At 38.9% G+C, this 19,031-nt stretch overlaps 1 protein-coding gene across 5 annotated transcripts in view; it reads right to left on the bottom strand.

The window, feature by feature from the left end:
• Positions 1-19,031, bottom strand: part of ablim3 (actin binding LIM protein family, member 3) — a 212,176-nt gene that overhangs the window by 44,916 nt on the left and 148,229 nt on the right. For 4 of the 5 annotated variants that reach the window (XR_013548085.1, XR_013548088.1, XR_013548086.1 and 1 more), the window contains exons 8-12: positions 14,553-14,611; positions 11,293-11,367; positions 9,170-9,325; positions 7,405-7,434; positions 2,807-2,936 (exon numbers count right to left, since the gene is read on the bottom strand). Coding sequence is in view for 1 of the 5 variants with exons in the window: in XM_078411587.1 (XP_078267713.1) it covers positions 2,807-2,936; positions 7,405-7,434; positions 9,170-9,325; positions 11,293-11,367; positions 14,553-14,611 (450 nt within the window). In the remaining 4 variants the exon portion in view is untranslated. The remainder of the gene's footprint in view (positions 1-2,806; positions 2,937-7,404; positions 7,435-9,169; positions 9,326-11,292; positions 11,368-14,552; positions 14,612-19,031) is intronic. The other variant, XR_013548087.1, reaches the window with a different exon arrangement.

Here is a 19,031-nt window from a genome sequence, read left to right as displayed (position 1 = left end):
AGTCTGTGATGATTAATACCATAAAAATAATCTATTTTTTAATTGCCATTAGTTAAATACTTTAGTTAAGACAAGGTTACTGCTAACACTAAACTAGAGATCTGAATTATAATTACATTTGAGATACTGGAAGGAGAACAATAATTTTTTGCAGATTAATATTTGCAGATTTTGCAGATTAATAACAATTTTTAATTGTTCCTCATTAATACAAACAGTGCTCTAATTTTGTTAAATCAATGAACTGCAATTATTCAAGCTTTCTCTTCAGAGCATCAGAGAAATGAACCTGAGGGTTATTAGCTAAATGAAAAGTATCAGCGAGTAGCTATGTACATACACAATGAACATAACAAGGCAGAATATAGTTGACATTTTAAACACCTGTTTAATCAGCTGAGGTTTAGTTTAGTTTTAGTTTAGAGATACAGCGCAGAAACAGCCCCTTTGGCCTACCGGGTCCGCGCCGACCAGCGATCCCTGCACATTAACACTATCCCCCTCAGGACAATTTATACATTTATCAAATCAATTAACCTACAAACCTGTACGTCTTAGGAGTGTGGGAGGAAACCGAAGATCTTGGAGAAAACCCACACAGGTCACAGGGAGAACGTACAAACTCCGTACAGACAGCATCCGTAGTCGGGATCGAACCCGGGTCTCTGGTGCTGCATTCACTGTAAAGGCAGCAAATCTACAGCTGCGCCACCGTGACTGGGTTATATAAATAAATATCACTATAATCAAGCACAACTTCAATTTGTCTCAATACCTAGAGTGCCTGGAAAGTGTGTCCTCCATGGAACATTAAGTCATGACATGAACATGTGAACATGAGGATCTTAAGGTGCTCCTCTTTTAAATCAAGAGGGAAAATGTGGATGAGTATAGTCAAGTGAGAGCTAGCATTTTAAAACTGGATATGTAAGATATTATAGTGAATGAACTGGGGAATTGTTAAGGGAATTAAGGAATTACTGCACTGCAATAACCGCATCTTTACAAGTTATTATCATTATTATAACGAAACCTTGATAAACCTAACTATCCCTAATGTGGAGTGATCACTGGTCATCTCGGATTAGGTGTGCCGGGAGGCCTATTTCCATGCTGTATCTCTAAACTAAACTACACCCATGCCTATTTGATTCCAGTCAGTGGGAAGCAAAACAGAATTTCTGTTGTTTTTCATTTCCATCCTCGGAAGACTGAAAACAATTACAGTGATACTGCTGTCAAGATGAGGTACTCCAGCGGACACTCAGGATCATTCCAAATACCTCACTGGTTTGTAAGTTGCAAAAGCCTTTGCTGGTATCACAACAACTATAAATACATTTACATTTTCCTCATGATTATTTCCCATGGAAAAAATAGACTTTTGCCTCAAATGTTAATTATTAGATTATCTATATGCCTGTTTCAGTGAACATTTGTTTTTACTGTATACCATATGCAAAATGCAAATGTTACATTGATGGCCGTTGTGATTGAATGCCTGAGCATTACAAGGCATGGAATGACATGGCAGATTTATAGTTGTGACCTTATCAAAGTGATACTCCTACTGCAGTACCACATTGAAACTGGCATGATGATATTTATATTCAGTAAGGGTGACCTCAAAATGCTTGACCGCTTACATTAGTTATCTTGTCTACAAGGAAGAAAAAGAAAAGGCCAGATATTTTAAGAAATGAAATTATAATAAAGTTTGACACAAAATGCTGGAGTAACTCAGCGGGTCAGGCAGCATCTCTGAAGAAGGGTCAATCTGAAACGTCACCTTTTCTCCAGAGATGCTGCCTGACCCGCTGAGTTATTCCAGCTTTTTGTGTCTATCTGTGGAGAAGATGGATACGTGAATTTTCAGATCAGGATCCTTCTTCAAGCTGTATAAGAAAATAACTGCAGATGCTGGTACAAATCGATTTATTCACAAAATGCTGGAGTAACTCAGCAGGTCAGGCAGCATCTCGGGAGAGAAGGAATGGGTGACATTTCGGGTCGAGACCCTTCTTCAGACCCGAAACATCACCCATTCCTTCTCTCCCGAGATGCTGCCTGACCTGCTGAGTTACTCCAGCATTTTGTGAATAAATCCCTTCTTCAAGCTGTCGGGTCCTAACCCTAAAATGCACCTATCCATTTTCTCTAGAGATGCTGCCTGACCTGCTGAGTTAGTCCAGCATTTTGTGTCTAACTTTATTGTAATTTCATTTCTTAAAATATCCAGGCTTGTGTCCATCTTTGGTGTAAACCAGCATCTGCAGTTCTTTTCTATTACAATAAAATTAGTTGACCTTCCTTTAACATTTTCTGGTACAGTCACTTTCTTCTACTGGAGGAACATGCCACAGTTTACTTTCTGTGGGACAAAGTTTGCACTGGGTAGGTTACTCATCTGGGAATTACTCATGAAACCACAGTTCAATGTCAACCTGTTTATTTGGCTTAAGTTTACAAATTATCCACTTACTCATTGAAATTTGACCCAGAATTAACTTCCTTTTTTCTACATTTTCAAGTATTTCCTTCTCTGGATAGCAATATTGTGTGTGTCTCATATAACTCCGGAGATGCTTCGGAGACACAATTACTGAACCTAAAATAATCTCAATAGACGCAAACACTCAATATTCAGTTAAGTGACTATGCACTACAATTCATTCAACAGACAGATAATATAAAAGCAGTTCCACGTGTTAAGTATATTTTCCTTTAATAATAGAATAATGCTTTGGTTCTTACATCTCAAAATGAATTCATCAGATCAACTTACTGGTTGAAGGACAGTCATTACCTGGTCTGTGATAATGTTGGGGTGATCGTGGCATTGTGGGGGACATTCCCTGTCGGCTGTATGTGGGCGAGTCAATGTATCCAGGACTGGACGATCTCCTCTGCCTTAAATCCATCCCGTCATACATGTCCTGCACAAGACATTAGGAACATCCTTAGCATGACATCATGCAATCTGCTCCTTTGGTAAAAAGTTAGTAACTTGGTACATATGCTGCCTATAGTACAGTGATTGAGGAGATGATGTGGGATTCCAGACGGAGAAGTCGAAAGAAATATTCATGAATAAATGTGCATATCATTTAAGTATATTAAACAGATGTGACATTAATCTGGTTGTGCAGCGATTTCTTGAGCGGATCCTGTATTTCCAAACAAACTATTAAGGTTGATATGAGAAAACGAAAATCATCAAATAGTAATATTTGAATCAGAACCTTTGTAGAGGTCAATGAGTGAATTATTAGATGTATAAAACACCAAATATTTTGTTGGATTTTTATAGTTGTGGCCAACTCTAAGACAAGTTCTGATTTTACAACTACCACAACAGCATAGAAACATGCAATCACATCACACATATGTCCGATATCTAAAGCAACATAGTTTGAAGGAATAAATATTTTGCAGCTCAGCCTGACTGTAACTGGCAAACCATTACACATTATTTGTTGCAATAAAGATTGCACTGGTCTTTTACATAAATGCATCAGAATATTATTTTTGTATCCTATGATCTGTGCCCTGCTGCATCATCCAAGGAATAGAATTACTGTATTTTGATTTTCAGAAGTGAAACAAAAAGCTATTCCGGTTCCATTCATGATTCATATCTTCATTTTATCTGTTCAACACAACGGAGATACTCAGCAGAGTTGTGAAACCTTTTCACAGGAAGAACTGAAGCACTAAAGATGCACGATATTCCAAGCATCCAATCAGTCTTCTTAGAGATTATAGTGGGACTACCTTACCTGTTCAATCAGCAGAGGAATACAGTGTGATTCATCGAAACAATGTATTAATCATAACGTACATAATATATTAATTGTACCTAATGCCATCAGTTTGATACAATGTACATCTAATTAAACAAATTAGTTTCTTGTACAAATACTTATTGGTTTTTATTAAATGAGAGTCTAATGTACTCCAAATAGTGAGTGTCCTGGATATTATACATGAAAATACTCTCTGCGATCAGAAAATTACATTGAAGCTATATAGAACACCAGCCACACTACAATTGTAGTATTGTATCCAGTTATAGAAAGACTACAGAGAGAGGGCAGAACATTTTAATGGAATAATTACAAAAATGAGGGAGTGTATCCATAGATTTCAACTGGAGTAGGTAGGATTGTTTTCGCAAGAAAGATGTATTCAAGATCACGACTGGTTTAGATTGGGTAAATACAGAGTGGATGGTTTGGGGACAAAGAGACATAGAGTCAAAGTCATAAGCAAAAGCGTCCGGGGAGATGTAAGAGATACGTTTTTTCTATCATGTGAGCAGCTATGGTCCAAACTTTGCTGTCTATAAAAATCGTGGAGACAGAGTCAGGGCTGTCAACTGGGAATTGGATATGCACCTGAGGGAATATAACATTTACTGCTAAGGGGAAAGGGAGAAATGGGACTGACAGAAATGAGCTAACAGCAACTCACAGACTTGATGAGTTGAGATTTGAGTATAATCTTCTCTGCTGTGATAATTTCATGACTCATGAAATTCTCAATAATTAAATAAGTGTATCTATTTCAAATATATGTTCTGATAGCTGCAGCTATGTTTTGCTGTAAATTAAAAGTAATCACATATTTTAATTAATTAAAATATGAGACTGCTTTTAATTTATGGATTAAAATCATATTATACATTTCATAAGTAAGTTCAAATTGCAAGTACAATATACGTTGTTTTGAGAGAGAGATGGAGTCGAGGGCGATTAAATAATGAGAAAGGTCGGAAAAATAGCTACTGTCAGTGGGTTTCACAATTAATTTTGTTTTTCAACAAAATATCTACTTATCAGCTTCAATCTACTCAGCAAAATGGCTTCCACCTACTCAGCAAAATGTGCCATTGTATTCCATCCTGCTGGTCAGAATTCCCTGAGCTAAAATACACAGCAGGATTTCTCTAGTGCTGTTGATTTGCTGCATAAAGCTGTTGTAATTTCCAGATTGCAGCTCATCATCGGAAAAGTGATTGAAAGACAGCCAGATGCTGGTGTAATGCTAGGGATTCTGTGCTACATCTCCAGCCAAGGTACCGGAGCTGAAGACTTGACCTTGGATAAAATCAGCACTTAAGTCCTTTATAAAATGAGACTCCAATCTTAAATTTATCCAGTATGGAATCATCTTTGATCAAACCCTCTCCTTCGACAAACACATCAAACACATCACAAAGACAGCCTTCTTCCACCTCAAAAACATTGCCCGTCTCCGTCCATCCCTCTCCTCCACAGCTGCAGAAACCCTCATCCACGCCTTCATCACCTCCCGTCTGGACTACTGCAACAGCCTCCTCTATGGCGCACCCTCAAAAATCATCAATAAACTTCAATACATTCAAAACTCCGCTGCCCGTCTACTCACCCACACCCCGATCCGTGACCATATCACCCCCGTCCTTTACAAACTCCACTGGCTCCCCATCCCCCAGAGAATCCAGTACAAAATCCTCCTCATGACCTACAAAGCCCTCCATAACCTGGCCCCATCCTACCTGACTGACCTCCTCCACAGGCACACTCCCACCTGCACCCTCCGCTCTGCTGCTGCCAATCTCCTATCCCCCCCCATCCGGACCAAACTCAGATCCTGGGGGGACAGGGCTTTCTCCATCGCTGCTCCCACCCTATGGAACTCACTACCCCAAACCGTCAGAGACTCCTCCTCACTCACCACATTCAAAACATCACTGAAGTCTCACCTGTTCAGTACTGCCTTCAACCACTGAAGGTCACCTCACCTTCTGTCTCCTTTCTCTGTTCGTTTACTTATTTATCTATCTATTTATTCACTTCCCTATGTTCTTTAAATCCCTGTAAAGCGTCTTTGAGTATATGAAAAGCGCTATATAAATGTAATACATTATTATTATTATTAGTATTGAGACAATATTGCACTTCATTAATCTTGTTTGGACTCTAAGCTATTATGGAGCATGTTTTAGCTGGAAAACCCTCAGTAGCGGGTAACACAGTATGTTGACTTCTTAAATTCTTTGACAAGGAAAGTGGAGCTGTCAATCGCTAATTGGAGCATTGATGGTACCTGAATAACCTTTGGTTCATTGACACCCACGGGAATGTATTAATCAGTCATTTTGTGCCATGCCATTGTCCATGCTGGCTGCGAGCCCATCAATTAAAGATTAAGTAATGCTATTTAATAGCCTTTTCACACTATCTCTTGAGTGTTGCGCAATTATGGAACAGGCTTGAAGGACTCAGCGATAAACTCATGCTCCTGCATTCAAGGGTTTGTATGTTGCCTGCATCCAATTATCAATGCGTGGGATAAAGTTATGCACCATTATTTTGGTAGCTGGGCAAATAGTTTTGATTCAGAATTATGTTGAGTGTGACATTATAGTACATTTTACTAAAGGGGCTTTCCATATATGCAGGGTCCCCTTGAACAAGTGTAGGATCCTGATGACATATTTAACCAGCCATCTGATTACATATTTAAGCAGCTGTTCTGATACGTTTTGCTTTGCTGGATGTCATTCAGTGGAGAAACATCAGCAAAACCTGGAGGTCAGGAGTCAGCACCTTTGACATCTTGCTCCAGTGCTGATTTTAGCACTATCCAGTGCTGAAACACAAACAATCTGAGCTGACAGACCCAACGCACTTCATACCTAAACCTTCAGCTTTACTCCCATGGTACTGGACATCTCCAGCGTAACCTAATTTATTTGAGCTTGATGCAAAGGTAAGTGCAGGTAGGTTTTTTATCACTTCACCTTTGTGATTTTAATTAATTTCTTTAAAGTGATTTTATTTATAGTTATTTATTGAAAATGACTTGAAACCACCTGATTTGAAAATTATTTGAATCTACCTGGCACTTTAAACACTTTAAAGGACTTTGAGAGCAATGAGAATGTCAGACCCAACCGCCTGAGACTGAGTTGTATATGTGGCCAGTGCTACTGAATGGGGTGGCTACAATAGGTAGGTTTCCCCAATTTAAAAAAAACTGCTGTGGAAACTCAGTGGGTCAAGCAACATCTGTGGAGTATAAAGAACAATAGGTGTTTCAGTTGGAGACCCTGCATCAGAATTTTTCCCTTTGGTTCCACAGATGCAGTTTGACCTACTGAGTTCCTCCAGCAGTTTACTTTTTGCTCCAAATTCCAGCATCTTGTGTCTCCAGGTTTCGAGGCTGATTGGATAGGCCGAGTTGCAAAAGATTCATCATAGACATGGGAAAGCCACTGAGGAGGGGATGGGGAAGAGAAAGAAGGAAGTGGTGGGCAGGATTGAGGATGATCTAACCCAATAAAATATTGGTCTCTCTTATCTGTACACAAGCCTCTAAACACATTGCATCATGAAACTAACATAAGATTGCAATTACCTGCGAGTATGGTGACAGCATTCCAAGTGACTATAGCAGAAAAATAATAAAAGATGGCACTTAGGACATGAACAAACCAAATATTACAGACATTACCTTAAAGCTTACAGCTGAGTGCTATGTGATGGATCACTAAATGGTTTTGGTCTAAGTGATGGATCACTAAATGGTTAATCGCTGTTAATGCGCAATTTGTTTTACATAATTTATTCACTCATCATGAGATGAGAGGCATCTGTCTACCACAAAATAGTGAATGTGCAGGGTTCTATACATAGTTATTATTTGTTTTGGATGAGTAAATTGTTAAATGGCAGAAATCATGCAAGAGGTTACTGAAAAATAAATAGCATTGCCTTCGGAGATAGGATACAGAGAGTGAATGGAATAATGCAGGTTAAAAATGTTGTGAATGACAATTATCATTCATTTAAGAAACATTTACTTGGAGTTGGGTTATTTTACTTATTATGACATTAACACTGTATATACTGACCAAGATACAATTAATGTCTCAAAAGTTAAAAAAAAAGAATTTAAAAAAGGTTAGAGGAATTTTTTGAAGCTTTTTTCATTAATCTGATTTAATTCTCTTGGAAATGTATTTCCAGGTTTTTGTGAAATTATGCTGGCAATTCCATTGGATTTGTAGCTATTACTTCTACTACTACTACTACTACTACTACTACTACTACTACTACTACTACTACTACTACTACTACTACTACTACTACCACTACTACTTCTACTACTACTACCACTATTACTACCACTACCATAACTACTATTACTACTACCACTAACACTCCCCTGACTACTACTACTACCAATACTACTACTACCACTACAACTACTATCACTACTACTACCACTACAACCATTATTATTACTACTACCACTCCCATGACTACTACTACTACCACTACTACCACTACCATCACTACAAGTACCACTACTACTACCGACATTACCACTACCACTTCCACTCCCATGACTACTACTACTGCTGCTGCCACAACCATTACTACCACTACTACCATAACCACTATTACCACCATTACTACTATGTGATTAATGGAATTTACTACAAAATATTTAATTTGCACACATGTTTATTGAGTGGTCTATCATCAGATGCATTTGCAAATCTATATCACATTTGGATGTTAGATATTCTAAGGAAAATGTAATTTGTCAGGCAGCTGTGGACCAACATGCTTCATAAATCTTACAAAGCATAAAATGTAGATGAGAAAAACACTTTCAAAATTAACCGTCCATGACATTCAATCATCTTTACAGATTTAAAGAATAATGAGCACAAAATGAAGTGGTGGAAGGACTTAAGCAGGTCAGGCAGCATCTATGATAAGGAAATGGATAGACGATGGTTTGGGTCGGAACCCTTCTTCATGCTGCCTAACCCTCTGATTCCTCCAGCTGTTTGTTTCTTGTTCCAGATTTCAGCATCTGCAGTCTCTTGCATCCCATTTTAAAGAGTGCTTATGTGAAATAAAAATTGCAAGCTGGTGTATGGATTTGCACAAAGAAGTCCTGTTTATTTTAAACGGAGGTGTTGTGGAATGCCATGAGCATACAGAGGAGGAATTACTCATTCTGACTATTATCCATCAATTCAAAGCAAACAGGAACACAAAGTGGGTAAGAGACAGGTGAGGTGTGTAAGGTTTGAACTGAAAATTCTTCAAATGGTGGAGAGGAATGACCATTTCATGCAATAAAAATATGTTTAGTTGCACAGTACCTCCCCGAAACTGTATCTTTCGAGTCTGTCTTCTGATGCAGATTTTTGATATTGTTCATAGGAAACCAGATCAGGACGTTGGACATCATAGATAGTTTTAACTTTGGGAAGAGCAGCCAGATCCCTATAGTCAAGTATTTCATTATCCACCTTTGCCTGAGTTTAGGATGATGGAAAGAGGACAAAAGAGGGAATCAGAAGAAGATGTTAGCTACAAAGATGCAGACAGTTGAAAGGATTAATTTTAAATTATTGATTCCAGAGTTTAATTTATTAGTTCTTGAAACTGCCACATTGAAGCTATTAAATGCAGCTGTATACATTGATAGGATTGTTAGATTTTAATTACAAGACAGAGAAAATAAAATAAATGTTGTTAGTGTGATCATGTCTCAGTGTACAAACTCCCCCATCTTGAAGAAACATTACAAATTCTCATTCAGTCTCGGAATTGGTGCACTGAATGACTAAAGAAAAGTTACCTATAGCTTGCGGAACCTTTTCTACGTTGCAGGAAATACAATAATAGTTACCTAATCGTAAATTATTGGAATTGCTGAACGAGATCTTGGATCACTTAAATCAAACATGAAAAAAAACCTTTGCCATTCAGCCACAATATATCAATGGAATTGGTCACAGACATCAGAGAGCAGTTTGCCTCTGAAGTTCCTTTCAGTGTCAGTAACAAGGAAAGACTTCCATAACTTCTGCTTTCTCCAAACAACCAGATCGTAGACCTGCAGATCATTGTTGCAGCTGTAAAGCTGGCATTTAGCCCCTAGGGCACAGTAATGACGCATTATAGTGTATTGGAGAGATCTCACACAGATTTGTTCAAATCACACATTTGTTCTATATCTCTCTACATCACCGTCTATACCTCTCGTTTCCCTTTCCGCTGACTTTAGTCTGACGAAGGGTCTCGCTCGACCTGAAACGTCACCCATTCCATCTCTCCAAAGATGCTGCCTGTCCCGTTGAGTTACTCCAGCATTTTATGTCTATTTCCGGGGTAAACCAGCATCTGCAGTTCCTTCCTTCACAGAGACAATTCTAAATTTTATTTTGTTCGCACTGACAAATTACTGGATTGGGCACTAAAGAGGCTATTTGGGCCTTTAATTTACATGCACAGAGCCCAAATATTTGCTTGGTAGGTACTTGAAGTGCCTATCATAGGCACTTGAAAAATTATCTGAAGCAATAGATTTTGTGTTTCGTTCAGGTCTGAAAAATTGATTAGTTAGCTTCTGACAGAATACAGGATGCAATATGCCCCAACTTCGTTGATCTAGTTTTCTTACTGGTGTTTTAAGAAATGTGTGTGATGATCTCAGGTGAAGTTACTCCCCAGCTTGATCCTCTCAATGGACATTAGATCACGCTGTTAATAAGCTGAATCAGCAGATATTGATTGATGCTCAGAGGGCAGTTTACAATAAAACTAGATGTTGGAAATGCTCTGTTACCTTCTGAGATATTATGCTAAAGTTGGTATAAAACCTACATCCTCAAATAATCCTCAAGTTGAGGCTAACAGATCTATCCCTTTTATTTAATAACTCTTAGGGGCCCATTTTGCAAATAAGAGTTTATTCTTAACACTTGGTTCAGCCACAGGGTAAGTTAGTGATAGCTTAAATTGATCTTCCTTCCAAAGCTTCTCCATGCACTAAAAAGAATTGGATTATTAATGACTGGGTTAACTGTTTGGAGAGAGATTGCATCTTAACAGCAAGGAGCAAGAGGAGGAGAGGAAGCTCACCCTGTGAATTAGCAAGCATGACAGAAAGTTGTAAAGCTGTGTCAAAAGTTGGTTTGTTTAAATTGCTTTGGGCAATAAAGCTTTCCTTACAGATGAGTCCTGTCTTATTAAGTACAATCATTTACAAGCACACATATAGAGCAGGTTGGTCTGATGGTTGAAGGTGTTGATGAGTGACTGCCCAAGATGAGATGAGATCCTCCTCCGACTCTGCTATTGAACCAGTTTGGAAGAGTATAATTTAATTTTATAATAACAAACCTTAAAGTAAATTCCACTGCTATTTCCCTGAGACATTTTATGAGTTTCCACTTTGCATAGTCAGCTGCAACTCCCGATTGAAGAAAGTACTTACACAGATGACCCGATTAGGTGATCCTGAAATACTGGATCCGGGAGGAGAGATTGAAGCTTCGGAGGCGCGCCTGTGCTGTAAAAACATTGGACTGGGATGAAATTCATCTTGACATTTTGCATGTTACCAAAATCGATCCTACACGCAGCCAAAGCATCCAACCTTATATAATGTCTTCATTAAAATATTATTATTTAAGTATCTCCCAATGACAGTATTGTGTTGGGGAATGTATTATCCCCTTGAAATTTGCTGCACTAAGTTATGTTATTTGAGCACTCCCTTTTCTGGCTTGGTTGTTCCTTCACTAGACTTTCTGACCTATATTGAAAACTCTCTGACGTTTTGGCCCTTATTTATTTTATGGAGCTTCCCTGTTTGTCCCCGTGAGCCAACTTAATCATAATCAAGTATTGCAGTCCTCCACATAGCTTGAAAGCTAGTAATGATAGAAAAAAATTATGTCTCTCCAATCCGCCATTCCTCTACTCACCAATGTAGGCACAGCAAACCGGAAATGCAAACTATATTCCTCTTACTTGCAGCCTAACAATGTTGTATCTGGTGTTAAAATGGTTAGGAATTAGGGAGGTGATGCTTTTGTTTTTTTTTGCATTCATTGGAATTATCAATGTGATTTAAATATGTAGAATAACATTGTCCTCAAACATAAACAACTGTTGACATTAGAATTTTTTTGCATTTGCATCCTAAGTGGGTGGTACAGTCCCAGATGTTCTAGTGGCAAGAGATCCTAGGGTGACGGAGGAACTGAAGGAAATCCACATTAGGCAGGAAATGATGTTGGGTAGACTGATGGGACTGAAGGCTGATAAATCCCCAGGGCCTGATGGTCTGCATCCCAGAGTACTTAAGGAGGTGGCGCTAGAAATTGTGGACGCATTGGTGATCATTTTCCAATGTTCTATAGATTCAGGATCTGTTCCTGTGGATTGGAGGGTAGCTAATGTTGTCCCACTTTTTAAGAAAGGAGGGAGAGAGAAAATGGGAAATTATAGACCAGTTAGTCTTACATCAGTGGTGGGGAAGATGCTGGAGTCAATTATAAAAAACGAAATTGCGGAGCATTTGGATATTGCGGAGTATTTTGATCGTTCCGAGTCAGCATGGATTTACGAAGGGGAAATCATGCCTGACTAATCTTCTGGAATTCTTTGAGGATGTAACTAGGAAAATTGACAGGGGAGAGTCGGTGGATGTGGTGTACCTTGACTTTCAGAAAGCCTTCGACAAGGTTCCACATAGGAGATTAGTGGGCAAAATTAGAGCACATGGTATTGGAGGTAGGGTACTGACATGGATAGAAAATTGGTTGACAGACAGAAAGCAAAGAGTGGGGATAAATGGGTCCCTTTCAGAATGTCAGACAGTAACTAGTGAGGTACCGCAAGGCTCGGTGCTGGGACCGCAGCTATTTACAATATACATTAATGACTTGGATGAAGGGATTAAAAGTACCATTAGCAAATTTGCAGATGATACAAAGCTGGGTGGTAGTGCGAACTGTGAGGAAGATGCTATGAGGTTGCAGGGTGACTTGGACAGATTGTGTGAGTGGGCGGATGCATGGCAGATGCAGCTTAATGTGGATAAGTGTGAGGTTATCCACTTTGGTGGGAAGAATAGGAAGGCAGAGTATTATCTGAATGGTGTCAAATTAGGAAAAGGGGACGTACAACGAGATCTGGGTGTCCTAGTGTATCAGTCACTGAAAGGAAGCATGCAGGTACAGCAGGCAGTGAAGAAAGCCAATGGAATTTTGGCCTTCATAACAATGGGAGTTGAGTATAGGAGCAAAGAAGTCCTTCTGCAGTTGTACAGGGCCCTAGTGAGACCGCACCTGGAGTACTGTGTGCAGTTTTGGTCTCCAAATTTGAGGAAGGATATTCTTGCTATTGAGGGCGTGCAGCGTAGGTTTACTAGGTTAATTCCCGGAATGGCGGGACTGTCATATGTTGAAAGACTGGAGCGACTAGGCTTGTATACACTGGAATTTAGAAGAATGAGAGGGGATCTTATCGAAACGTATAAGATTATTAAGGGGTTAGACACGTTAGAGTCAGGAAACATGTTCCCAATGTTGGGGGAGTCCAGACAAGGGGCCACAGTTTAAGAATATGGGGTAGGCCATTTAGAACGGAGACGAAGAAAAGCTTTTTCAGTCAGAGAGTTGTAAATCTGTGGAATTCACTGCCTCAGAAGGCAGTGGAGGCCAAGTCTCTGAATGCATTCAAGATAGAGCTAGATAGAGCTCTTAAGGATAGCGGAGTCAGGGGGTATGGGGAGAAGGCAGGAACAGGGTACTGATTGAGAATGATCAGCCATGATCGCATTGAATGGTGGTGCTGGCTCGAAGGGCCGAATGGCCTACTCCTGCACCTATTGTGTATTGGAAGGTGTGGCCGTGCTGTAGAGTGTGCAGAAGTGATTCACCAGGATGCTGCCTAAATTGGCATATTTTGTTGTGCGAAGAGAATGGACCAGCTGGATATGTTTTCCCTGGAGTGGAGGAGGCAGTGTGATGATCTGATGAAGGTATATAAAATTATCAGACGGTAAGTAGGCAGAATATTTTTCCCATGGTCGGGAGTATCAAAAACAAAAGGATATAAACATTTTCCGTAAACAAATTTCGATTAAACATCATCAGCTTAATTTGCAAAGACCAGAACAATTTAACATGGGAAATTCAAAGGAATGTATGGAAACCAGGCAAGAGTGCTATTTCAGCAGGTATGAAATATCTGTGGATTTCAAGTGTGTTGGCAAGAGAATGTGTTCGATTCCCTCAAAGGACTGGCTGTTACCAGGGTTGTAACGATTTTGTAGATGGATCTTCTCAACATTTTCGCCTACTGTGCCTACTGAAGATTACAGTGATCGTCAGTTTAGACAAATGATAAAAGAAATTCAGCTTTTGCTTGACAGAAAACTTTAACAATAAATCATATTTTAACTCCAGCTGCCTTTCATTATATTAGAATCTGACTGTAAAATTCTTCATTCCCCAAACTGAGTTAATATTTCACATATGAAGTGTACAGAGCATTCAGCATCGCTTTAACTCGAAAGTGTCTCTGTCTTGCAGATGTCAACTTAGAAATTATTAGTTGTTCAATTTTGAAGTAGTATTATATATTATTGTCGAGATATAAACGGGCATGTCAAAAGAAAGTCCCGTTATAACATTCAGTTAACCAGTGTAATAGGCATTTGTTTTGTAGATGTATTATGCCTACCCGTAGCTTCTTTTCCATTCTTGCAGACTGTTTACAAAGGGGATGCCATACTTCACAGCCTGAAACAGAAAAGCATACCAATCAAGCCTAATATGCGTCAATGTTGCTGCAAATTATACAGCTTTGTCACCTTGTGATGTGACAATAAACCAAAACGTATGGCATCTTTCCCATCAGTTGTATACTTCACAGATTTGCTTTGCAGATTTCATTTCAGCCCTAACAAAATGAATTAAAATGGACTTGCATTAATATAGTGACTGTACAGGTCATCCTTGCATTTTTGGCATTGGTGCAGAAGTTTTACTTGACACTGTGGAGCAACTATCTGAACATATACAACTGGACTAAGGCTTCAAACATGTTCTCAAATGAAATGGTGCGAGGCTTTTTTTTCCAAGACTATTAAAGCTTTTTGCTGGTATAATGTTGTTCCAACAAAAATCACTAGCTCCAAAATACATTTAAAAATTCATAAGCTTTACTGTGCAATTTCCTCAGAAACATCTTGTAACATAGTTTGTTTTTAGAGCACCCAATTTTTTTCGAAGTTTTAAACAATCAATTGCGCAATAAATATTTGCAATTCCTGGACATGCTTCTACAGAGATTGTGCCCTGCAGCCACTGTAGAAAACCACATTCTGAATATGAACATGTATGGGATAATGGTTGGAGCAAGTCTGAACAGCTTATAGAAATGTTAAAACCAAGACAGAAATACTCGTCAATAAAATGGAAGTTATTTTAACAAATGAAAGATGTGTAAATATTGAAAAACTAGAGAACATAGAAAGATTTAGACTTGATAGTTCCAGGTCAAAATTTATACCATAATATATGCTCTTCTTGTCAATGGCAATTTTGTTTAATAAATTTCTACCTTGTTGAGGCAGATCATAAACAAATGTTATTAGAGCCCCACCACTGTGATCTTCTGCGATAGAGTTTCATTCAAAGCCTCTTGTAAATCACATCATCAACTTACCCAAAGCAAGCATATTGTGCATACTATAGCATTCCAGGACATGTCATGTTAGCATTATCAAATTTTAGTTTTAGTTTTAGAGATACAGACCCTTAGAGCCACCAAGTCTGCACTGACCAACAATCACCTGTGCACTTGTTCTATTTTCCCCAGTTTTACACCCTACAGACTCAAGGCAATTTACACAAGCCAATTAACCTACAAACCTACACATCTTTGGAATATGGGAGGAAACTGGAGGTTTCGGAGAAAACCCACACGATCACAGAAAAAACGTACCAACAGCACCTGTAGTCAGGATCAAACCTGGGTCTCTGGCACTGTAAGGCAGCAACTTTACCGTTGTGCTACTGTGCTGCCAAATGCTGAAATGTAAGAACACGTACCCAAATACTTTGGCAAATATGCGTATTCTATGGTGTACCTTAAAGGTCATCTTAAATTTTAAAGAGATTAAAGGGGGCAGAAAGGCTAAAAGAAGGAATTCCAAAAAGAAAGTGCTGACAGCTGATGACAATTTTGCAGTTTAAAATCAGAGATATGAATTGAAGGAGAACAGAGATGTTGGAATAGCATCTGTATCAGTCTGATTAGAGAACAGAAGTTGGTCTGAATTAGGATCTGTGCACTAAAATGTTTTGATGAGTTCAAATTTATGGGGGGGGGGGTTGATGATGTGAGCATAAACTGGACGATGTGAGGATAAACTGCCATTGCATTTGTTAAGTTTGAAGATAATAAAGACATTGGATGAAGGTTTCAGACATTGATGATCTGAAACAGAGGCAAAGGCAGATGATGTAATGGAAATTGAAGCACTTTGCTCACAGATTGATATATTGTCAATAAAACACTAAAGATGCAAATGATTTGGTTTGGCACAGATTATGACAAGGGAAAGAGTCTTTACAATCACTTCCACTTGAAATCTACATTGATGATTTATCTTATTGAACACATTTTGAATCTAAACAAAAGTTTAGAACTATTTTAATAACAATATGAAGACAGAATTATTTGACAGGGCATTTTTCATATACAAGGAAAGGAAACCGAAGAAAAATAAACAGTCATCATTCTCAAGGAAACTTAGTGAATCATCCAATGCCCCACGGAGTAGAGACAGCCACATGCATGTAAACATCGAATAGAACAGTACAACACAGGAATAGGCCCTTTGGCCCACAATGTCTATACTGAACATGATGCCAATGCTTATCTGTCTGCACATCATCCATAACCCTCCATTCCCTGCATATCCATATGCTTATCCAAAAGTCTCTTAAAAGTCACTATCATATCTGCCTTAACCAATAGCACGTTCTAGGCACACTGTGTAAAAAGATGTGCCCTGCACATCTGCATTAAACTTTGCTTCTCTCACTTTAAACCTATACTGTTTTGTATTTGATATTCCACTCTGGGAAAGAGGTACTGACTACCTTTGCTACCCTATCTATGCCTCCCTAAATGTTACATACATATATTAGGTCTCCCTGCAACCTATGGTTTTCCAGAGAAAACAATCCAAATCTGGTAAATCACCTCTGCACCCTTTCCAAAGCTACCACATCCTTCGTGTAATGGGGCGACCAGAACGGCACGCAATTTTCTAAATTCAGTATACAGTTCCGATTTACTGTGACATTTCCCCCTAGCAACCTCTCCAAAAAAGTAAAGAAGTATTTCAAAAATCAGTGCAACATTGCAGTTAACATTATTTACTTCTGATCAATTACATTTATTTAGGAAAATGTCCTGTATTTCAGCAGAGCCAGAGCCATTTCTCTCTCACTCATCTGACCCATGAAATAATTCAGGTTTTCTTCTATAAGTCAAGTCAAGTCAAGTCAATTTTATTTGTATAGCACATTTAAAAACAACCCACGTTGACCAATGTGCTGTACATCTGATTAGGTACTAAGGAAAAAAAAAGAAACATACAGTAGCACGCAAACAGTTCACAGCACCTCCTCAATGAGCCTCAAACGCTAGGGAGTAGAAATAGGTTTTGAGCCTGGACTTAAAGGAGTCGATGGAGGGGGCAGTTCTGATGGGGAGAGGGATGCTGTTCCACAGTCTAGGAGCTGCAACCGCAAAAACGCGGTCACCCCTGAGCTTAAGCCTAGACCGTGGGATAGTGAGTAGCCCTAAGTCGGCCGACCTGAGGGACCTGGAGTTAGAGAGGTGGATTAGAAGATTTTTGATGTAGGGGGGGGGAATGTCCATTTAGGGCTTTATACGTGAATAGGAGGCAAGCCATCACTCTTCTCAATTAACATCTGAATGGTGATGAAAATAATTACCCATTAGTGTTTCAGTGTTCAATTACTTATATCTTATCCAGGTATTCTCTGTACCTGAAAAGAATTCCAACAATAAAAATAAACATGTGGTGAAACTGCATTTGATGATCATGCCCTAGCGTTCCATTCAGAAGAAGGATTCTAATAATTGTGTTGTGGTTAAATATCCTGGGGCTGGCAGTAAATCAGCCTTGTTAACACCAAATAACAAAATTATTGCTCTTCCCTTACACTTAAATTGAAAAATAATGGTAATTAAACGTTGTTCCTGTCAGTCTCATACTAAATATTTCACTGTGGCAAAGAATTATGATCTGGGGCATTTAACAATTCTAAAAATATTTGGCACAAAATTAATTGAGCTAATTTATTAGATTCAGCCCCAAAAATTATTCTAGTAGGAACTCCATGAACTAAAACACTAGTCTATCTTTCCTATTGGGCACCCAGTCTCCCGCCAAAGGTTAACAATTGCAATTACAAAAGTTTAAATATGCAAGGGGTGAGGATGTGTATGCCATACCTCTTCCACCTCCCCCCAGAATCAAATGATTCCTCTGAGTTTTCAAGCCAACCTGCCGATTGTCTATGTCTTTCTTCTCCAATCCCTGAAGCCCAGTTTCAGCCTGAAGTACCTGTTGGCTGTGGAGATGTTCCACATCAACACAACAAGCTGCAGCAATGAGTCAGATTGATGCTTACAGCTTGGATGCTGATATTTCCTAGCCACAAATATTTTTTTCAAATCACTCAGCTTGATAAAATAGAACATTATGAAGCACCTTTTATGACTGGGTGTACTTCACAGGCAGTCAAGAGTATCTGAAGTGTACTTGCCTTGGCAATGTCAGTAGTATGCTGGCCAATTGCGTACAGAGTTCATACAGTAAATAATGCGCTTGTGACGCATAACTGTTATATTGATTCAAAAATAAATACTGACCAGAGCATAGGGCATAATTGTCCTACTCTACTTCAAAAATATATTACTGGATCTTTTACAGAGCAGAGGAGCCTTTGGTTTAAACGTCTTCTAAAAGATGAGTCCACTGATGACATGCCAGTTTGTTGACCTAGATTTTTGTGCTCAGACCTCTGCAGTGGGGAATTTAATACATAACCTTCTGCCCTAGAGGCAAGGGTAAACAAAACCAGAGAAACCACTGTAAAATGAACTTGGCTATTT

Source organism: Rhinoraja longicauda, chromosome 14 (genome assembly GCF_053455715.1).
Source record: "Rhinoraja longicauda isolate Sanriku21f chromosome 14, sRhiLon1.1, whole genome shotgun sequence".
Lineage (NCBI taxonomy): Eukaryota > Metazoa > Chordata > Chondrichthyes > Rajiformes > Arhynchobatidae > Rhinoraja > Rhinoraja longicauda.
The sequence above is the reverse complement of the archived record's forward strand: the minus strand, read 5'-3'. Positions and strand labels throughout refer to the sequence as shown.